The sequence below is a fragment of the Schistocerca gregaria genome, chromosome 1 (assembly GCF_023897955.1).
Source record: "Schistocerca gregaria isolate iqSchGreg1 chromosome 1, iqSchGreg1.2, whole genome shotgun sequence".
NCBI classification, from domain to species: Eukaryota; Metazoa; Arthropoda; class Insecta; order Orthoptera; family Acrididae; genus Schistocerca; species Schistocerca gregaria.
This window is the reverse complement of record NC_064920.1, coordinates 552,934,070-552,958,476: the sequence shown is the minus strand read 5'-3', so window position 1 is coordinate 552,958,476 and position 24,407 is coordinate 552,934,070. Positions and strand designations below refer to the sequence as shown.

Below are 24,407 nucleotides of genomic sequence, written 5' to 3'. Positions count from 1 at the left end.
CACATGTGTGTAAAAAAAAAAAGACCTATACTTTTTTGTAGGGGGAGAGGTGTCATGATTCTCCCCCTACGATCCGCACGGAGTAATGTGGTAGTTAATTAAATGAGGCATGAGAGAAACAGCGGTCAGTGGAGTTCCATGAGGCAAGGAAAAAGGAGTCAAAATATAATTCTCTGACGGGTAAAAACAAATATCGTTGAATTAAGATTTAGCCAAAAAACTAAATTATATTTCATAAAGTCATCCCTGTTTCGGTAGACTCTAAAATTTGTTAGATGAGAGACCAATAATGACCTAAAATTTGTCAAATGGGAGTATCAGCGCAAGACATGATGTGAAGCAAGCCACAATTTGTGAAACAAATGGGTGGCCGACTTAATGTAAAATCCATGCGCAGCGACAACCACGAACTTTGTCGCCGCTGGTCAATGGCTTGGCGCGGCACGTACGTGTTCTGACTAGGTTATCGGCTCAAACAGTTTGCTAAACTATGAACCACTTTGATATTTTATCAATGTCTGACTGTATATTTGCCCAGCATTTCCCGTATAGCATTTCATTATACAATGAGGTGACAAAAGTCATGAGATGCCTCTTAATAACCTTTTGGACCTTCTCTTGCCCGGCGTAGTGTTGCAGCTTAATGTGGCAGGGACTCAACAAGTCGTTGGAAGTCCTCTGCGTGAATAGTGAGCCATACTGCCTCTATAGCTGTCCATAATTGCGGAAGCGTTGCCGGTGCACAATTTTCTGAACGAACTGACCTCTCATAATTGTTCGATGGATTCAAATCGGGCGATCTGGGTGGCCAAATCATTCGTTCAAATTGTCAAGAATGTTCTTCAAACGAATCGCGAACAGTTGTGGCCCGGTGACATGGCGGATTGTCATCCATAAAAATTCCGTCGCTGTTTGAGAACATGAAGTCTGCAAACGGTCTCCTAGTAGACGATCATAACCATTTCCAGCCAATGATCGGATCGGTTGGACCAGAGAACCAGTTCATTCCATGTAAACATAATCTGCACCATTATGAAGCCGCCACCAGGTTGCACATTGCCTTGCTGACAACTTGGGTTCATGGTTTGGTCGGGTTTGCACCACACTCGAACCCTACCATCAGCTCTTACTGACTGAAATCGGGAAATGTCTGAACAGACCACGGTTTTCCAATTGTCTAGGGTCCAACCGATATGGCCACGAGCCCAGGAGAGGCGCTGCAGGCGATGCCACACTGTTAGAGAGACACTCGTGTCAGTCGTTCGTTGCCATAGCCCGTTAACGCTAAAATTCGCCGCACTATGCTAGCAGATACGTTCGTCGTACGTCCCGTTGTTTCAGGCATTGTAGTTTGTTTCTCAGAACTGACAAATTTACTTAAACGCCGCTGTTCTCGGTCGTTAAGTGAAGGCTGTTGGCCATTGCGTTGTCCGTTTAGGGAGATAATGCCTGAAATTCGGTAGGCTCGGCACACTCTTGACACAGTGGATCTCGGAATAATGAATTCCCCAACGATTTCCGAAATAGGATGTCCCATGCGTCCATCTCCAACCATCATTCCGCGTTCAAAGTCTGTTAATTCCCGTCTTGCGGCCATAATCACGTCGGAAACCTTTCCACATCACCTGAGTATAAGTAGCAGCTCCGTCAATGCACTGCCCCTTTATACGTTGTGCTCGCGATACTACTGCCATTTGTATATGTGCATATCGCCGCCCCACGAGTTTTGGTACCTCAGTCTAGATACAGGGTGTTTCAAAAATTACCGGTATATTTGAAACGGCAATACAAACTAAACGAGCAGCGATAGAAATACACCGTTTGTTGCAATATGCTTGGGACAACAGTACATTTTCAGGCAGACAAACTTTCGAAATTACAGTAGTTACAATTGTCAACAACAGATGGCGCTGCGGTCTGGGAAACTCTATAGTACGATATTTTCCACATATCCACCATGCGTAGCAATAATATGGCGTAGTCTCTGAATGAAATTACCCGAAATCTTTGACAACGTGTCTGGCGGAATGGCTTCACATGCAGATGAGATGTACTGCTTCAGCTGTTCAATTGTTTCTGGATTCTGGCGGTACACCTGGTCTTTCAAGTGTCCCCACAGAAAGAAGTCACAGGGGTTCATGTCTGGCGAATAGGAAGGCCAATCCACGCCGCCTCCTGTATGTTTCGGATAGCCCAAAGCAATCACACGATCATCGAAATATTCATTCAGGAAATTAAAGACGTCGGCAGTGCGATGTGGCCGGGCACCATCTTGCATAAACCACGAGGTGTTCGCAGTTTCGTCTGAGGCAGTTTGTACCGCCACAAATTCACGAAGAATGTCCAGATAGCGTGATGCAGTAATCGTTTCGGATCTGAAAAACGGGCCAATGATTCCTTCGGAAGAAATGGCGGCCCAGGCCAGTACTTTTTGAGGATGCAGGGACGATGGGACTGCAACATGGGGCTTTTCGGTTCCCTATATGCGCCAGTTCTGTTTATTGACGAAGCCGTCCAGGTAAAAATAAGCTTCGTCAGTAAACCAAATGCTGCCCACATGCATATCGCCGTCATCAATCCTGTGCGCTATATCGTTAGCGAATGTCTCTCGTGCAGCAATGGTAGCGGCGCTGAGGGGTTGCCGCTTTTGAATTTTATATGGATAGAGGTGTAAACTCTGGCGCATGAGACGATACGTGGACGTTGGCGTCATTTGGACAGCAGCTGCAACACAGCGAACGGAAACCCGAGGCCGCTGTTGGATCCCCTGCTGCACTAGCTACGCGTTGCCCTCTGTGGTTGCCGTACGCGGTCGCCCTACCTTTCCAGCACGTTCATCTGTCACGTTCCCAGTCCGTTGAAATTTTTCAAACAGATCCTTTATTGTATCGCTTTTCGGTCCTTTGGTTACATTAAACATCCGTTGAAAACTTCGTCTTGTTGCAACAACACTGTGTTCTAGGCAGTGGAATTACAACACCAGAAAAATCCTCTGTTCTAAGGAATAAACCATGTTGTCCACAGCACACTTGCACGTTGTGAACAGCACACGCTTACAGCAGAAAGACGACGTACAGAATGGCGCACCCACAGACTGCGTTGTCTTCTATATCTTTCACATCACTTGCAGCGCCATCTGTTGTTGAAAATTGTAACTACTGTAATTTCGAAAGTTTGTCCGCCTGAAAATGTACTGTTGTCCCAAGCATATTGCAACAAATGGTGTATTTCTATCGCTGCTCGTTTAGTTTTTATTGCCGTTTCAAATATACGAGTCATTTTAAAAAACACCCTGTAGATACACTTGTTAATATCGCCAACCAAGTCATTAATATACCCTGTCTGATCAAAAGTATTCGGACACCTATTAGTGGACATGAACATGGAGTGTGTCCATCCTGAACATTAATATGAGGTGCGACCACCCTTCGCCTTTATCAAGGTTCGAACTCTGCTGAAGACACTTTAAATGCGGTATCTGAATGATTGCGGAGGAATGGCAACTTATTCGTCCTCAGAAAATCCTTGGATGTTGGACACTGGGTCTAGAGCGATGCTGACGTTCTAAGTCAACCCAAAGTTGTTCCATTGGTTTCAGGTCGGGTGTCTGGGAAGGACAGTCCATTACAGGAATCTTATTGTCCACAAACCATTGCCTGATAGATGCTGCATTACAACAGGGTGCATTGTCGTACTAATACAATCGTCCCCTTGAAACTGTTCCTCTACTGTACGTAATACACAATACTGTAAAATGTTTTCATTTCCTTGCGTATTTAGCGTTTTCTTAAGCCCAGTAAGGGGCGTACACACTAATCACGAAAAAAAAACATACGATAACACCATCTCCTCCGTATTTCGCTGTTTTCACTAGACATGATGGCAGATAACGTTCTCCACGGATTCACCGAACCCAAACCCTTTCAAACCCTATAGCGTGATTCATTACTCTAATTACTTGTTGCCATGCACTTGCTGTCTAGTTGCGTCGCTCCTTAAACTTACTCAAACGTGACTAAGCAGTGTGCGGCTTATGAAGAACTGTTCTACCATTGTATTCCATTCATTTTAACTTCCTACGCACATTGATTATGCCAGACGACCCGTCGGCAGCACTTTGGAACTCACGAGTGATTCCTTCCACTGATTTCATGCATTTTTTTGCAACTACCCCCCAGAAATACCCGATGGTCCCTGTCTGTCAGTTTGTCAGTACAAAGGGTCTGCCTAGTCTCGACTTAGCTCTGGTTCTTGCGTCGTGTTTCCACTTCACAGTCACATCACTAACAGTCGACTTGGGTATCCCTGCTCCGCTATCAACAACACAATACTCCTCGCCTTCTTTTATACTGATTTACTTGTTTTCCTGTGTGTATCAACGTGTTGTCCATCCTCACTGACAGTCGTTTCAACAGTTGCAAATAAATCCTTGACGGTTTCGATTGCCTCCGAATACGCTAAAGCATATTGAAATTGTATGTTATTGAATCAAGGCTTGAGCAATGTTAAAACGTTACGATGGTAGTAGCCTAAGTGGTTTTTAATTTCTGTTGTGATGTTGTTCTTCCGATTCTCTCCAATAGTATGTGCGTATTGGCTGTGCGCCAGATACTTTGATATTAAAAATACCAGTTACTGCCGTCACTTTATTGTTTACAACGTATTTTTCTGTGTTAATTTCGCAAGTCACCACTTTTACAGGCCGCTGAATTTACAGACGTGTACCACATTACAGCGTCTGCCGCTGTTAGCATGGGTGGTGCGCTAATATGGTGCTTTACTTTATTATTATTCACTGGATACAGAACAGGCATGGGCAACCTATGATGACTCGAAAATAGAATTGTATTACTACTTTCAGCTGGTAACGGGCGTAGATATACATCAACGGGGACAGGTGAAAATGTGTGCCCCGACCGAGACTCGAACCCGGGATCTACTGCTTAGATGGCAGACGCTCTATCCATTTGAGCCACCGAGGATAGTGCGACTGCAGGAACTATCTCCAGCACGCCTCGCGCGAGACCCACATTCTCACCTCGTATGTCCACACACTAGATTCGTAGTGTTCAACCCCAACACACTGATTACTCGTGGAAGACATTCTTATCAAGTACCGTAAGAGTTCAGGTAGTATGTGTGCATCCGCAGAGAAGAAGAAGGTCATGGCCGGTATCGTCAGATCTATATACTTACATGGATATGGCATCTGTTCTTTCGGACATATCCGAAAGGACACCATATCCGTACTTGATGACTCGCGTGCCTGATTTGCATAAATACGAGGGCTATTCGGAAAGTAAGGTGCGATAGGGCATGACATGAAAACCACAGTGGAAATCTGATGAAGCTTTGCACATATGTGTTGGGCTGTGTCTCTGTAGTATGTCCATCGATCGCATCACGTCGTTTTTTTTTTTTTTCACTTCTGAACGCACAATGAGCCGTACATATGCCTAGAAAATAGTGTTTCCGGCCATGTATGAGGGCCTAGTGAGAAATTTCGCTTGATGTCACCCAGCCCACGACGCATAACTGTCGTGGGTCTCCCTCTTCGTGACAATTATAGGCCGTGCTTCACAGGGGCATTGATGCTCCTGCAGATTTTTCCAGGGTGAGCGTTTAGTCAGCCACCGGACAGCCCGTAATTGGTTCCCCCTGACTTTCATTTCTGCTCACATGAGCCGCCGGCTATGACGATAGAATTGTGGCAAAGACAATGAGCTGTAGACGAGGATAGAGAATTGGCAGAAAGCACAGGCGGCTGCCTTCTAAGACAAATTTCGAAGTGGGAGCGGCGACTGTGTAAAGAAGTGGTTGGAAGGTGTAACTAAATGTTGCAAATAAACATTTTTTTTTTATTTTTACAGAGGTTTCCATTTCGCCAACCATTGGACCTTCCTCTCCAAATAGCCCTCATATAGTACTTACTTCAGCTCGCGAGCCGGCTCGTCAAGTGACACGACAAGAGCGCTCCGAGCACATAAAGTCAAAACTACAACGTCCATGGCGTTAATGTTTATGTCGTAGGCACCAGGATGAGTGGTACCCCTTTATTGACAAGCCACCCCAACAAATTACGCCTCAAAACTTACTTATTTGAGAGTACATTCATTTTATATTCACCTCTCCTTCAGATGATTGCAGTTACTTACTTGTCGTGATCATTGTTTCTTTACTTACGATGTTTTACAGATATTGCAACGCTGCTAATAAAGAAACAATGTTCACAACACTTAAATAAATGTAAACTTCCGAAGATGGGGTACCAAGTGTCTTGAACCGTCATCATGGGAAAATAAACGCCTATGAAAGCGACCGGTTGCAGATAATTCATTATAAATTTCCTTTAACCAACAGTTGTAGTAATCTAATACGTCCGTTATGGACAAGAATTATTTAATAATGTGGCAATGAGACAGGAAAATCCAACCAAATCAAAATGGTTCAAATGGCTCTGAGCACTATGGGACTCAACATCTGAAGTCATCAGTCCCCTAGAACATAGAACTACTTAAACCTAACTAACCTAAGGACATCACACACATCCATGCACGAGGCAGGATTCGAACCTCCCACCGTAGCGGTCGTCCGGTTCCAGACAGTAACGCCTAGAACAACTCGGCCACTGCTGCCGGCGAAAATCCAATCGACGGATCATTTTGGAGTAACTTTGCGATCTTTGGCCACAGCGAGGCTGCGTTTGAAATTTAGTGTGTTAATAGCCACGAACAGTACTAGGAAGCATGAATTTGTATACACTACTGGCCATTAAAATTGCTACACCACGAAGATGACGTGCTACAGACGCGAAATTTAACCGACGGGAAGAAGATGCTATGATATGCAAATAATTAGCTTTTCAGGGCTTTCACACAAGGTTGGCGCCGGTGGCAACACCTACAACCTGCTGACATGAGGAAAGTTTCCAACCGATTTCTCATACGCAAACAGCAGTTGCCCAGCGATGCCTCGTGAAACGTTGTTGTGATGCCTCGTGTAAGGAGGAGAAATGCCTACCATCACGTGTCCGACTTTGATAAAGGTCGGATGTAGGCTATCACGATTGCGGTTTATCGTATCGCGACATTGCTGCTCGCGTTGGTCGAGATCCAATGACTGTTAGCAGAATATGGAGCATAACACGGAACGCCGTGCTGGATCCCAACTGCCTCGTATCACTAGCATTCGAGATGACAGGCATCTTATCCTCATGGCTGTAACGGATCGTGCAGCCACCTCTCGATCCCTGAGTCAACAGAAATGTCTGGTCAATGGTGGCCGAGTAACTGGCTCCTCACAATACGCAAGTCTCTATTATTGATGAACTGTGTTATCGTGTTGAAGCTGCATGGGCAGCTGTACCTGTACACGCCATCCAAACTCTGTTTGACTCAATGCCCAGGCCAGAGGTGGTTGTTCTGGGTACTGATTTCTCAGGATCTATGCACCCCAATTGCGTGAAAATGTAATCACATGTCAGTTCTAGTATAATATATTTGTCCAATGAATACCCGTTTATCATCTGCATTTCTTCTTGGTGTAACAATTTTGATGGCCAGTAGTGTACATATTTAGCCAAAAATACTTTTGTTGACTGATCACATAGGCGTGGGTTGTTTCTGTAACAGTGAATAAATTAAACCATTATTTTTTCCTTTATTTTATAGAGTTTAAACGTCTAAGTCGCTTGAACTTAGCACATATCGAATACGTTATATAGAAACCAAACTGCAGAAGTGCGACCAGAATGACGAATATCTAAAAATGCGTCATGGGCGGAGTATAATGCGAGCGCCTCGCTCCCTCTCCTAAGTTATAATGTTTTTGTTGTGGTTGGCAGGAGAGCCAACACCGTGTTACTAGAGGAGGCTGAGAGGCACGTGTTTAGCTCACGCAGGCTGGCGTGAGGTCTGGAACACGAAATTAGAATTTAGAAAAACGGACGTAGCTGGTGGAATACTTAACTTTAATCCATTAATGACGAACGTCGGTCTTGACGGTACATGATTCAATATCAATAATAACTTATAATGGCGCCTTGCTAGGTCGTAGCAAATGACGTAGCTGAAGGCTATGCTAACTATTGTCTCGGCAAACAGAGCGTATGTAGACAGTGAACCATCGCTAGCAAAGTCGGCTGTACAAATGGGGCGAGTGCTAAGAAGTCTCTCTAGACCTGCCGTATGGAGGCGCTCGGTCTGCAATCACTGATAGTGGCGACACGCGGGTCCGACGTATACTACCGGACCGCGGCCGATTTAAAGGCTACCACCTAACAAGTGAGGTTATCCGGGGGGAGGGGGGGGGGGGGGACGGGCAGACTCAAATCAATAGTGAGCCGCATCCGGCCCGAGGCCCGCCGGTTTCCCACTTGTTCCATCTAGTGGATACTGCTGGAATTAGTTGGTGGTGTGATTCTATTCTTTTGTCATCACTTGCTGCTAAGCTTTGTATAGACAATCTTACAATCCTTGTCATAGCAATAATCAAGTCAGGCAGTACGATAATCTATTCAGTAGCAATTATTGCTACCAAATTGAGCAAGTAGGTAAAACAGAATATATGAGTTTCCTTTGCTGTTTGCTCAATATACAGACTGAATAACATCGGGGATAGGCTACTACCCTGTCTCACTCCCTTCCCAACCACTGCTTCCCTTTCATGCCCCTCGACTCTTATAACCGCCATCTGGTACAGAAACCAGATGGCGGTTATAAGAGTCGAGGGGCATGAAAGGGAAGCAGTGGTTGGGAAGGGAGTGAGACAGGGTTGTAGCCTATCCCCGATGTTATTCAATCTGTATATTGAGCAAGCAGTAAAGGAAACAAAATAAAAATTCGGAGTTGCAATTAAAATCCATGGAGAAGAAATAAAAACTTTGAGGTTCGCCGATGACATTGTAATTCTGTAGAGACAGCAAAGGACCTGGAAGAGCAGCTGAACGGAATGGACAGTGTCTTGAAAGAAGGATCTAAGGTGAACATCAACAAAAGCAAAATGAGGATAATGGAATGTAGTCGAATTAAATCGGGTTATGCTGCGGGAATTAGATTAGGAAGTGAGACGCTTAAAGTAGTAAATGAGTTTTGCTATTTGGGAAGGAAAATAACTCATGATAGTCGAATTAGAGTGGATATAAAATGTAGACTGGCAATGCCAAGGAAAGTGTTTCTGAAGAAGAGAAATTTGTTAACATCGAGTATAGGTTTAAGTGTCAGGAAGTCCTTTCTGAAAGTTTTTGTATGGAGTGCAGCCATGTATGGAAGTGAAACGTGGACGATAAATAGTTTAGACGAGAAGAGAAGAGAAGCTTTCGAAATGTGGTGCTACAGAAGAATGCTGAAGATTAGATGGATAGATCACATAACTAATGAGGAGGTATTGAATAGAATTGGAGAGAAGAGAAATTTGTGGCACAACTTGACTAGAAGAAGGGATCGGTTGGTAGGATATATTCTGAGGCATCAAGGGATCACCAATTTAGTATTGGAGGGCAGCGTGGAGGGTAAAAATCGTAGAAGGAGACCAAGAGATGAATACACTAAGCAGATACAGAAGGATGTAAGTTGCAGTAGGTACTGGGAGATGAAGAAGGTTGCACAGGATAGAGTATCACGGAGAGCTGCATCAAACCAGTCTCTGGACTGAAGACCACAACAACAACCTTAATTTTTTCTTCCAAATTATATTTTTACTGCTATAAACATACACTCTGCGACAAAAAAAAAGAAAAAGGAACGATGCACAACAAAGAAATTAGCCGAACGTGACGGAAATCAACAGATATGATGAACATGTGCAGACAAACAAATGACTACAATTTCAGATAATCTGAATGATTTATCCAAGACAAAGAGCTTCGCCAATTGAGCAAATCAATAACGGGTTGGTCGACCTCTGGCTATTATACAAGCATTTATTCTGCCTGGCATTGATTGACAAAGTTGCTGGATGTCCTCCTGATAGATATCGTCCCAAATTCTGTCCAGTTGGTGCGTTGGATCGTCAAAATCCCCAGATGGTTGGAGGGCCCTGTGCATTCTGCTCCAAACGGTCTCAATTGGGCAGAGATTCGGCGACGTTGCTGGCCAAGGTAGAGTCTGACAAGCGCGAAGACAAGCAGTAAGAACTCTCGCCTTGTCTGGGTAGGCATTATGTTACTGAAATGTTAAGCCCAGAATGTCTTGCCTTGAGGGCTAACAAAACGGGCCGTAGAATATCGTCGACGTACCGGCGTGCTGTTTGGGCGCCATGGATGACAACCAAAGTGGTCCTGCCGTGAAAAGAAATGGCAACCCAGACCATCACTCCTGGTTGTCGGGCAGTATAGTGGACGAGAGCCAGACTGCTGCCCCGCCACTGCCAGGGAAGTTTCCAGACACATATACGCTGGTCGTCGTGGTTCAGTTCGAAACGGGTCTCTTCACTAAACACAATTCTACTCCAGTCTGAGATTCCAGGGCGAGCATATGTCTGTAGATCTGGACAGTGGTGGAGTGCCATCTGGGCCTATACTATAGCAATATAATGCTCACGAGCGCACGGTGAGAGTTTTCACTGCTTGTCTTCGTGCTTACAAAATTCAATCTTGGCCAACAAGGTCGCGCAGTCTACACAACTAGGAATGTTTCGAGCAATGTGGGCAGGAACGTCCAGCCATTTCGGGATTTGGGCGATCTAACGCGCCTATTGGAGAGAATTTGGTGCGATATCCTTCAGGAGGGCATCCAGTAAATATTATCATTAATACCAAGCCGAATAACTGCTTGCATGAGGACCAGATGCGGACGAAAGCTTTATTCACTCGCCCAATTTCTGAAGGTTCAAATGGCTCTGAGCACTATGGGACTTAACTTCTGTGGTCATCAGTCATCTCGGCCACTCCGGCCGTCTTTCTGAAGGTCTTTCTTTTGAATGAATCATCCGATTTTTTTTTAAATTATAGTCATTAGTTTGTCTGTACATGTAAAACACATCTACCGACTTCCACCCCATTCAGATAATACCTTTTTTAGTGTATTTTCTTCTGTATCAATCACTATTGCTAGTAATTTGCTGGTATATTTCACCATTCGTTACGAGTTTGTAATAATATGTTCGAAATAGAATGAGATTCTCACTCTGCAGCGGAGTGTGCGCTGATATGAAACTTCCTGGCAGGTTAAAACTGTGTGCCCGACCGAGACTCGAACTCGGGACCTTTGCCTTTCGCGGGCAAGTGCTCTACCATCTAAGCTACTGAAGCGCGACTCACGCCCGGTACTCACAGCTTTACTTCTGCCAGTATCTAGTCTCCTACCTTCCAAACTTTACAGAAGCTCTTCTGCGAACCTTGCAGAACCAGCACTCCTGAAAGAAAGGATATTGCGGAGACATGGCTTAGCCACCGCCTGGGGGATGTTTCCAGAATGAGATTTTCACTCTGCAGCGGAGTGTGCGCTGATATGAAACTTCCTGGCAGATTAAAACTGTGTGCCCGACCGAGACTCGAACTCGGGACCTTTGCCTTTAGCGGGCAAGTGCTCTACCATCTGAACTACCGAAGCACGACTCACGGCCGGTACTCACAGCTTTACTTCTGCCAGTACCTCGTCTCCTACCTTCCAAACTTTACAGGAGCTCTCCTGCGAACCTTGCAGTTTCATGTTCGAAATATATTCGCCCGTGTGTGATCCAAAAAACTTACAGAATCCAACAGTAGCCGTTTCCATCTTATCGACATCAAAATAGTGAACAGTAATTCCCAAAAAACGTCTGCATGTTGCAAATTGTTTCCGTGAGTGTTTAACTGTCCGCCATATGAATTTCATCTTTAAGTAGTTCTGACTAGTTACAAACTGGATTTACAAAATCGTATTGAATGCTTATCTTAATGGTACTTTGTAGTAAGGTGCAATGAGTTTCAGCAGATTTGAAAAGCCTTCATTTCCTACAATTTTAAAACTCGCCGTCATCGAAGCCTCGATGCAGCCGATTTACCTGTCGTTTCTGCAAACTGTCTTCCAGCTGCTGGCACCGTCTCGAGAATACAGAAAAATACAGAGAACTGCCGCTACATCAACGGCTCATGACGTCACCATCGGCTTTTAATAACTAAAATTCTATACCAGCCTTTTAAGACATTTTATTCTAAAATGTATATGTATACTTTATAGGCTGCTGAGTCTATTAATCTGACCTATAACTTCCTTTTTATATGCCTTATTTACCCTTTTTATTTGCTGCTATGTATGTCCCTTGCTTCTAGCGTCACCCTAACTCTGTATGCGCTTGTGATTAATTCTATGGTTGTAATTATCGCATGCACTGTGTGCATTTTGCGATATGAGATGACATTATGCTGCACTGACGAAGGTACTGACGTCTCCTTGTTTGGGTTAAAAGTCAGTATCAAGTTTTTTGTAATACGCTTCTTGTACTTTACATATATCTAGGGGAAAGTGGCACAAAGTGACACAGAGGAGCCAAAAAGACGTAGCGGTTTTCTTTTTTTTAAAAAAAAAAAAAAGTGGCGGCTAACGGGATCATAGTCCCTCGTTTATTTGATTACTTGTGGCGGCTACACATCACCCACAAGTCATTAATCTTTGCGGCTTCCATTTGGTGATTTGGTGAGGTGAGACGCGAGACACCATTTTAGAAGCAGTGGAAACAAATATTTCCGTTAGAAAACTTTTGAAATTATGCAGTGTTGATTACCTTTGTGGAAGATTTACCATCAGAGGAAGAGCTTCTAAAGGTAAGTCTTTAAATCTGTAGCAATATTTTGATTCTGTGTTTGCTAGGTTTCGAAGCTATGACAAAATATTACACTTGCGTTGAAGAGGCAAAATGAGACAGGACTAGGTCGTTTTTGAATTTCTCTATCATTCAAATTATGTGTTCCGGCGTAAAAGTCAAGCGCCGGCACTACTGGTCACGGCCCAGTTGAAGACTAGCCGTTCTACGGCCTCTACAGCAGCGACAGAAACTGTCTTGTTTCACTTGTATCAGGAGTTGTGTATGGTGAACAAATTTTCTTATTTTGTCTGTCACCCGTTGCTCGCGACATACCATTGTAAATTCTCAACGTTGAGTATTGTCATTTATCTTACTGTAATAAGAATTTATCAATACGATTTGCTTGAATTGTTGTCTAGCGATCCGAGAAAGCAGGTTTCTAGGCACCCTATAGTAGACGAGTGGACAGGACACAACATTATCGACTGATGAAGTGCAGTATGTCTGCTTATAAAAAGTCTATGACAAATTAAAACTGTAACTAGCAATAGCAAATACTATTTTTTATAAATGAGTTCCAAGATTCTAAGTTTCTGGAAATAATTTACCATATTTTTTGTTTATTTTACTAGTGCACATTGTTAATTAGAATTACAGTTCTAATAATTAAGATATAATGTATGTTTATTCTAAAAATTTATGCTTACAGTAACAATTTAATAGTAAAAATAAAGAAACGTCTTTGCTGTGAGAAAAGGTGTGTCATTTTGCCCCACTGCATGGCCCAAAATGACACATAGACAACATTTCTGAAACTGTGAATTCCTAACGAAACTTATTATTTTATATTTAATTCTTTATACACAAGCTATTCTAGAAACTTCAGTGTAATGTAACATTTATATAATTTTAATTGGCATACATGAGCTGTGAACGACAATTAACTTCTGATGTGTCAATTTGGGCCACTCTCTCCTAGGACCATGTTCTAACCATTTATATTTTTCTAACTTTTTTACACTTACGATGATGATAGATTAATCTGTAGATAGGAGTTAAATTCAATAAAATATTCCAATTGTGCAGCTGATGACTGAATTTTCTTTCGAAAAAAGTACATAGTACAGTTACTGAGAAAATAACAGCTACGAATAAAATCATAAATTTGAAAATGTTATGCATAATCACAAATACAAAACTGGTTTAGGCAAGCGTAAATCTTTCGTCGCAATTTCTGAAGCATATTTCGAAAAATTTCGTTAAGTAGAACTCAGCGCTAGCAATAGAGACTTTTTAGACAGTACATCTGAAATTCTACTTTGGTTGACCAGAGGTAGCTAGAAATGGGTTGGTGTACAATGTGAGATGTAAAAGTCCATTGAAACCCTTTTAAAACACGTATTTTTTTTATCCAGTTTGAAATAAACAGGAATAACTAATGTAAACAAATAGCAGTGGTATAGGTAAACCTATGTTTTCAAAATTGATACAATGATTAAATTATAATTGTATTGAAGTATATAAGACCTGCAATTTGTAGAAACATTTAGATTTAACGTAATTAGGTGAAATCTGAAATATATGATCGAGTGCATTGGTCAAATTCATTTCTTTGAAACTCAAGATGGATTTGTGTTAAAACAATAACTAAATTAAAGTATTTAAACGAGAAACCAACTAAAAGAATAAGAATTGATCACAAAATTAAAATGTAATTAGTGGAAATGTTATTGGCGTGAAAACATAGGTAGTTCTTTAGGTATTTTGTCAACATTAAACAAAAGACCTATATTGCCACACTCAGTTGGTGACTTGGAAACTTATATATACGTACGAACATTTTCCGATGCATGCATCTTTTGCATTTTATAAAAATAGTAAAAGTATTGTTAATATTTCACATTTGAATATTTCCGCACTTTTAAATGTTAAATGCGTAAAATTTGATAAATGTATTGGCTCTATAAGTGCTAGTGCAACTGTTGAAATTTGTCATTAATGTTAAGACAACACTTTTAATTGCAATTTTATTAAAAAAGCCTTTACAACAATACCGAGGGTTGTTCGGATTTATATATAAAGGAGCACCCATGTTGGCAAGAGAGAGTAGTGTCTTATTAATGTCCGTGCAATAAACACGTAATGACTTAAGGAAGATGAACGTCAGTGTTGTAAGCATCTCAGTACAATTATGAAGTGACAGAATAAAAGTTCTGAAACTTAATGTTTGTATTTATTATTCATGGTGTAACAACCATTTGCAGTTTACAGCATGAGCAGCAGCAGGTTTAAATAACATGGATGAGTACACCCTACAAAATTATAAGCTTTGTTAAATAATAATAATTTCACAAATGTTAACAATGAAAACCGTCGTTTCATTTATTCTTTAGTTTTCGATAAAGATAGGGAGCTTAGAGTCCCGTGGACGACGAGGTCCTTACAAATGTTGCACAAGTTCAAACGGCACAAGGATGAGGAGGGAAATCGATCGTGTCCTTTGCAAAGGAAATATTATGGCACTGCGATAAGTGATTTCGGGGAACTATGGGAAACATTAATGTTGTTACTGACCGGGTATTCCAACCCTCCAACTCTTCCCCCACCCCATCTGCCCCCCCCCCCTTCCCCCTGCAGAATGCGAGTCACTTAACCACTGCGTGCTTAGGCTGGTCATAGTCTTAAGTAGCATTGCCACATTCGTTAACTGATAGCAAGTTTAGCACTAATGGAGTGAACTATATTCACTTTTTCAGACAGTATATGAAGGAGGTTAGAATGTATTGCTTTGTATCTTTTCCTACAACACAGAAAGGGCACACTGCTAGATCCTCACAACAAGCTCACGAAGTTTGTAATGAGATTGGAAAAACGTCAGTATGTGACTTACGGGGGGTAGCCATCGGTGAGCGCACGAAAAGTAGGTGATTTTCGTGATCTTTTTTATTATGTTAAATAACAAGTTATGATAAATGGTTCAAATGGCTCTGAGCACTATGGGACTTAACTTCTGAGGTCATAAGTCGCCTAGAACTTAGAACTACTTAAACTTAACTAACCTAAGGACATCACACACATCCATGCTCGAGGCAGGATTCGAACTTGCGACCGTAGCGGTCGCCAGTTCCAGATTGTAGCGCCGAGAACCGATCGGACTACCCGGTCGGCTTATGATAAATCTGATGATATAGTTTCATTCCTTGCATTTCTGTCTTTAAGAAATCATTTTTGTTTCCACATCGGGCGACTCCCGTAACCGCTGCTCCAGGTGGGAGGACCCTTTGCAGCCGGAATACTGGTCATCGGCAGGAATTACCGAACAAAATAATTTTCTGCAAGTCATTTTCAATATACACGTTAGTTACAATAGTTGAAAAACATTAAGTTCTAACAAAATGGGGACGTACTAAAACAAATGTAATTTTCTTCGGCCAGAAAATAGAGACAAAAGCATGTACTGAAAGTATACTTCTTATGATACCGCAGTTTATAATGCCACAATCGAATTCCAATCAAAATGGTATATACTATTCTCAACTTATGTTTCCCGCCAATCTGAAAAATACGGTTTCGAGAAACATGGATTTAAAGTTTTGGGTTACATTTTTTTGTAGTTGTGTTAAATATACTTCTAGTCAGTGATCCGTGGACCATACAGCAATTCTTCCAGATCTAAAAGGGGGGTCTTCCTCCATCTTCTTCGTGACCATGGTGGTCCTGCCGGCCTCTTTGGTGGCTTCTGTCAGCCGCTGCTCTGCTCGCTTCGCTTTTGTGCAGAAGTTGTAACAGGCTGGCCCGATCACAAGTTCGAACACGTTCATAATTTCCTAATACCTGTTAGGTCGTTGTTGAAATTACATGTTAACTGTCATTTCCCATTGTGAATCGTTTTCGGAGACACTTTTCCATAAAACGGCTTTTAACTGGATAACGGTATTCTTTGCTAACTTGGAATGAACGCTACAATAAAGTAGACGTCCCAGAGAATGTTAAGCCAAAAAATAGTTTTTCGAAATCTTTCTTCTTCATGGTCTCTTGTTAACGGGAAGATCGTTCGTATCAATTGATAGCACTGCTATTACGTTAAGAATTCCTATTTGCGTGGCATAAAAATTTTTGAGCCTGAAGTAAATGTTTCTTGAATGAAGGCTTTTTGAAAACGTATAAAACAACTGTTGTTTTCTTTACAGGCTTTCGAATGAAAATCAACGGCAGAAGAACCATGAAGATCGTGAATACACTGAGTCGGCATTTGTCCGAGTTCTGCAAGGCCACTACCCTGCACGGTCTGAAGTATATCACCGAGGAAGGCCGGCACTGGTTTGAAAGGTGAGGACGGCGAACAATCTCACTTGGAATGACTGCATCTGCGGTACTACTAAATACCTAACACAACGTTAGTGCAATCATTGTAGAGGGCTAACATCACTAACTCCTGTGTGTTGTGTCCTTCTGTTCTAGAAACAGCACGTTATTTCCAATCCTCGTTTAAAAAGTATTCTTGGTGAAAATTTTATGTTACTTAGCCATTTTAGATGTAAAATTCTTGATGTAACTACTCGTTGTACACAATGAGCTGCAAATCAGGCGCATTTATTTGCAGGCCGATATTCAGGCATACAGACCATCCAGTGTCATCTGACACAGAGGATAGACAACAAATGCATGCAATCGATGACGATATCGGAAGAACACTTTGTATACATTAAAGAATACAAATAAGATTCCTTACATACTGTGCCTGCCTACATCAAACAAAATGTCTGTCAGGAGTAAAATCTTTATGGTGATTATAAATTATGCTATTCTGGAAAACATAGAAACCCTGAGAATATTTAAAATCTAATTGTAACTCTGTGCATAACCATCATTAACCATCATGTCAACGTAGTAGCGACGATTATGTCGTAATAAAAAACGAAATGTCTTACCTGTGGAGTACATATATCGTTGAGTGTCCATGTTATAAAACTGTAAAACTCTAAATGGAAAATAAGGACCATCTTCACGTAAACACGATGACTACAATTTCTTGTAAGTGTTGTGTATAAAATACAATATCACTTGTCTCAGACACACTTCTGGGCACTGCTGTCAGTGTAAAAAAATATGAAAATTCTAGCCAGAGCAAAGACGGTCATTATACAGATCTCTTATTACCTCTAAAATCAGGGGACTGCACTCACAACACACAAGATGTACCGAAAGTCCGTTAAATTTTGCAGATTCAATACATCACGTAATAATGTAGGTAGACAAGTAAAAATTGACACATATGCTTGAAATGACATGACGTTTCATTGAAACCAGAAATAAATGCACAAAATGACCAACAGGTGGCGCCTGATAAGATACAAAAACAATAATTAGTAAAAGAATTTATTTTTAGCCAAGACGATGTTCTTTCTAACAAATGCTTAATAAGTCGGTCGCCATTCATCAGCAATACCTGTAGTAGAGGGACAACGTTGTGAACAGCACAATACGGCTTCTCAAATAGTAAAGGGTACAGCTATTAGTCGGAAATGAGGTTTAGTAAACTCAACCTCTGACACGAATAGTCCAGTTGGAACTATGTGCATATATAGGTGTTTTTAATGTTTTAAGTTACATTTACTGCCGTGAAGATGGTCACACAGTAAACGAAATCTAGATATCCAATAAACATCATCTCCGACTGGTTGCTGCACCCTTCACTATTCGAATTAAATACAGTCGCTGGGCACAAATATTTCCATATGGTAACAAATCTCATAAGACTACACAGCTATATCAGAAGGTGTGGTGCGAAATTGACATCCAATGTTATCCTTTACTATTCCTAATGAGATGGGACAATCGCGGTAGGCTTGAAGCTTCAGGCAAGTCCAGAACTAGTAATCGCACGGATTGAGGCCTGGGTACCTGGAAGGCAAAGCACGACGCAAGTGGTGGCTCAACACGCAATCCTCACCAAACCTTGTGCGCGAGAGATCTTTCACATGTTTAGCAATATGGTGTAGAGCGCCATCCTACATGAAAGCCGTGCCTTCCAACAGGTGTTTATCAGCCAGTAGTCGCGGGACAATGTTGTGAACAGCACTATAGTAAAGGGTACAGCTATTAGTCGGAAATGATGTTTGTAAGTAGGCTGTTTAGGTTTTTTTTTATTGGTAACGCCGCTGCCACGTAGCGCTCTGTATGAAAATCACTGGCTGTGCCGTGTGCAGTCTGTGGCTGGTTTGCATTGTTGTCTGCCATTGTAGTGTTGGGCAGCGGCAGCTGGATGCTAACAGCGCGTAGCGTTGCGCAGTTGGAGGTGAGCCGCCAGCAGTTGTCGACGTGGGGAGAGAGATGGCGGAGTTTTGAAATTTGTAAGAATTTGTGTCATGAATTGATATATATATATATATATATATATATATAATGACTATTAAGGTAAATACATTTTTTTGTTCTGTATTAAAATCTTTCATTTGCTAACTATGCCTATCAGTAGTTAGTGCCTTCAGTAGTTTGAATCTTTTATTTAGCTGGCAGTAGTGACGCTCGCTGTATTGCAGTAGCTTGAGTAACGAAGATTTTTGTGAGGTAAGTGATTTGTGAAACGTATATGTTTATGTTAATCAGGGCCATTCTTTCGTAGGGATTTTTGGAAGTCAGATTGCGTTGCGCTAAAAATATTGTGTGTCAGTTTAAGCACAGTCGTGTATAATTGTTCTAAGGGGACGTTTCATATGTCGACCCTTAGCCAAGGATACCTCACTGGAATCTTCTGATTTTTTCTTGTAGTTTGTGTAGTTAGTGTAGCCTTTGTTTATTGCTAGCGCGTAATCATAGAGAGAATTTCCTTTGTAGTTGCAGTCTTTCATTGTCGTACAGTAAAACAGTTGTGGCACGCATGTATATTTGCACCAAGTATTTCGCAGCTTCGCTTGCAATTAACTAGATATTATTTTCAGTGTTATGTTAATGTGTTCTCTTATTTTTGCTCTTCAAATTATGCTTTTCTGTGTTATCGTGTGAAATATTGTGACAATAATGGCGTGTGAAAAACGTAATACTAGGCTACAAAGTAAACTGAGAAATGACAGTGAAGACGAAAGCAGTGTGTTAGCGCCACCATGTAATGAATTCACTAATGTTCAAAGTAGTAATTTGGTAATTGTACATAGGGAAATGGAGCGGGCTGCAAACAATGGTGTAGGCAGTGAAACAGTTAGTGAACAGGGGAGCATTATCGATCGATCTGTCGGCAACAGCTCGCGTCAGGAATCCGATATGACAGGACACAATCTTGAAAATACTGTACATTCAGGTTTTGCGTCCTCACCGTTTTCTCAAATAAGTCGAGACACATTTTCTGCTTGTCAAACTGTGAATGTTGCCGGTGCAAATGCACTGCCGAGAAGCATAGAGGAACAGATTCCAGACACTAATACATTATTATTGCAATTAATGCAACAAATGAAACAAAACCAAAGACAAACACAGCAACAGTTAGACACAATGGAACAAAATCTTCAAAAGTTAGACACAATGGAACAAAATCAGAGACAAACACAGCAAAAGCTTCAAAAGTTAGACACAATGGAACAAAATCTTCGGAAGTTAGACACCACACTTGAACAAACACGTGAAGATTTAACTACTGAGTTACATAACATTGAATTGAAATGCCAAAAAATCTGTAATGAGGTAAAAACACAAATTTGTGAGCATTTTCAACCTATTTTTTCCCGGCATGAAAATGCATTACAGAATCATGAAGCAGCCATAAAAGAACTGCAAACTATTGTTCGTGAAAATCACTACACCTTGCAAGCTAAAATGGACTCAGTTGCATCCACCGATTCGGTTACGCAACTTGCAAGAACTCAGGAAAACTTAAAGGACACAGTAGATTCGATTTCAACACAAATGGACACTCTGAAACTTGGTTCAGAAAAACACACTGAGGAAATGTGTTCACTATAGGAGAAAGTAGCCGAACTTTCAGATCAGTTCATTAACTTATCTAGATGATGATCTGAATGATACAGAAGAGTGCGAACAAATTAGGAAATTCAAACAAAATCAGAATCAAATTAATGCACAACACCAAAGAGAAATCCGGGAAGTGCAAGATCAGCTGACACAGGTAATACAAGAATTGTGTATTTCAGAGGGCACTCGCGCTCCAACACAGGAAGAGGGACTTAGAAATACGGAAAAGCCACAAAATAATAACACAGGGCATTTCGGAAATTATGAAAGAAATTGGCAAGGTGCACCGAATTTTGAGATGGAACCGCCGACACGACGTAACAATGACCGATATGCTACCCGCCGACACGATGATTTTGACTATAAGCTGTTCATTACTGCACGTAAATTCAAAACATTTAAGAATTCTGGCAACGACATTCATCCACAAGCGTGGCTCCATCAATTCTCTCATTGTTTTCCTCCCAACTGGTCATTAGAGCACAGATTAGAATTTATGTGTGGCTACTTGGAGAATGAACCAGCTGTTAGAATGCGATCGGTCATTCACGATTGTCATAGTGAAGGAGAATTTTACCATGCCTTCCTCTCAGCATATTGGTCTCAAGCTACACAAGACCGAGTAAAACATAGCATCATAATGATGAAATATTTCAAACAATCTGAATTTTCCAGTCTTGTCAAATATTTTGAAGACATGTTACATAAGAATCAGTATCTTTCAAACCCATACAGCCCCTCAGAACTCATCCGCATTTGCTTAATCAAATTACCTGAACATTTACGACAGATTATTTTAGCAGGATGATGCAAAGACGACATTGAAGCTTTTCAGGGACTGTTACAAGAACTGGAAATTGACACTGACAATCGCGGAACGCGAAAACAGGAGCACAACAATTACAGGTCACACCTGTCACAATTCCACGACAGCTCATTTTGTACACAATTCTCATGTGGCGTGACTGACGTGTTGATGTTCACCACCATCTGTCGGCCAGGTTTTGCACATATGCCATATGCCAATCAGGCGGAATCGCCGTGAGCGTTGAAAAAATCATCCCATCAGCGCACCATGTTGAAGGTACCCCTATGATAGAACGCCGTCCCATTTTTAAGCGATCGAAGATGTGATAGATAGGTCTATAGACTCTCAGACACTTGAGTTGCCCTGTAATGGACGAGGCTGGCCATCGAGATCGCCCATGTCTTGTGTCGAATCACGACCAGGATGGAACTCGTACCATTCCACAATGTGGTTTTCGACAGATATGTTTCCCCATACACGTCCCTCATTCTCCGAAGGATTTCTACCTCTATTTGTCGTTTCGGCAGCCAAGAAAAGAGTACAGAACGTTGCTCCTGTTTGGACGATTAGATAATGACGTCATCGTAGCTGACATTCCCATATTTACCGCAAGCACATCGGAAAGACACGGATGTCACACCAGCTCCTTTCCTAATGGTGGTGCTTATATACCCGCATAGGAGTCGCGCTGCGTTACATACAGGGTGTTACAAAAAGGTACGGCCAAACTTTCAGGAAACATTCCTCACACACAAAGAAAGAAAATATGTTATGTTGACATGTGTCCGGAAACGCTTACATTCCATGTTAGAGCTCATTTTATTACTTCTCTTCAAATCACATTAATCATGCAATGGAAACACACAGCAACAGAACGTACCAGCGTGACTTCCAACACTTTGTTACAGGAAATGTTCAAAATGTTCTCCGTTAGCGAGGATACATGCATCCACCCTCCGTCGCATGGAATCCCTGATGCGCTGATGCGCCCTGGAGAATGGCGTGTTGTATCACAGCCGTCCGCAATACGAGCACGAAGAGTCTCTATATTTGGTACTGGGGTTGCATAGACAAGAGCTTTCAAATGCCCCCATAAATGAAAATCAAGAGGGTTGAGGTCAGGAGAGCGTGGAGGCCATGGAATTGGTCCGCCTCTACCAATCCATCGGTCACCGAATCTGTTGTTGAGAAGCGTACGAACACTTCCACTGAAATGTACAGGAGCTCCATTGTGCATGAACCACATGTTGTTTCGTACTTGTAAAGGCACATGTTCTAGCAGCACAGGTAGAGTATCCCGTATGAAATCATGATAACGTGCTCCATTGAGCGTAGGTGGAAGAACATGGTGCCCAATCAAGACATCGCTAACAATGCCTGCCCAATCGTTCACAGAAAATCTGTGTTGATGACGTGATTGCACAATTGCGTGCGGATTCTCGTCAGTCCACACATGTTGATTGTGGAAATTTACAATTTGATCTAGTTGCAATGAAACCTCATCCGTGCCGGCCGCGGTGGTCTAGCGGTTCTAGGCGCTCAGTCCGGAACCACGCGACTGCTGTGGTCGCAGGTTCGAATCCTGCCTCGGGCATGGATGTATGTGGTGTCCTTAGGTTAGTTAGGTTTAAGTAGTTCTAAGTTCTAGGGGACTGATGACCACAGCAGTTAAGTCCCATAGTGCTCAGAGCCATTTTTTAAACCTCATCCGTAAAGAGAACATTTGCACTGAAATGAGGATTGACACATTGTTGGATGAACCACTCGCAGAAGTGTACCCATGGAGGCCAATCAGCTGCTGTTAGTGCCTGCACACGCTGTACATGGTACGGAAACAACTGGTTCTCCCGTAGCACTCTCCATACAATGACGTGGTCAACGTTACCTTGTACGGCAGTAACTTCTCTGAGGCTGACATTAGAGTTATCGTCAACTGCACGAAGAATTGCCTCGTCCATTGCAGGTGTTCTCGTCGTTCTAGGTCTTGCCCAGTCGCGAGTCATAGGCTGGAATGTTCCGTGCTACCTAAGACGCCGATCAATTGCTTCGAACGTCTTCCTGTCGGGACACCTTCGTTTTGGAAATCTGTCTCGATACAAACGTACCGCACCACGGCTATTCCCCCGTGCTAATCCATACATCAAATGGGCATCTGCCAACTCCGCATTTGTAAACATTGCACTGACTGCAAAACCACGTTCGTGATGAACACTAACATGTTGATGCTACGTACTGATGTGCTTGATGCTAGTACTGTAGAGCAATAAGTCGCATGTCAACACAAGCACCGAAGTCAACATTACCTTCCGTCAATTGGGCCAACTGGCGGTGAATCGAGGACTACTGTACATACTGACGAATCTAAAATGAGCTCTAACATGGAAATTAAGCGTTTCCGGACACATGTCCACATAACATCTTTTCTTTATTTGTATGTGAGGAACGTTTCCTGAAAGTTTGGCCGTACCTTTTTGTAACAACCTGTATACTCTGCAGTAATGCCCTCAAACTTTCTGATCGCACCTTACACTTTCCATTGTCTTTTTACAGTATTTGCTCCTACGAGATGCTAATTAAGGTTTAAATTATTCCATCTAAATAAATCTTCCTCATCAGGCCTTACTGTATCCACAAATTATCATTTTTAATTAATTTATTCATCTGATTAAAATAATTGTTTGGCCATTTTCTCAATGAGCGTTGTTCTGACAAAAATATCAATTTCTACACACATATGTTCGGTATTGTGAACTCTGTGATTTACTTTTGAAAAAGTAAAAAAATTTAGATGAGGTTATGTAATTAAAGGTATGGAGGGGGGGAGGGGCGAGAAACGAACTAATGATACACTGGGACCTTGTGGTTCAAATGATTGAAAGGGCTCTGAACACTATGGGACTTAACATCTGAG

At 41.9% G+C, this 24,407-nt stretch overlaps 1 protein-coding gene across 1 annotated transcript in view; it reads left to right on the top strand.

Annotated features, from left to right (window-relative positions):
- The window catches only part of LOC126360153 (sodium channel protein Nach-like), a 195,020-nt gene that overhangs the window by 55,947 nt on the left and 114,666 nt on the right, over positions 1-24,407 (top strand). The window contains exon 2 of the mRNA XM_050007691.1: positions 16,914-17,052. Coding sequence (XP_049863648.1) covers positions 16,914-17,052 — 139 coding nt within the window. The remainder of the gene's footprint in view (positions 1-16,913; positions 17,053-24,407) is intronic.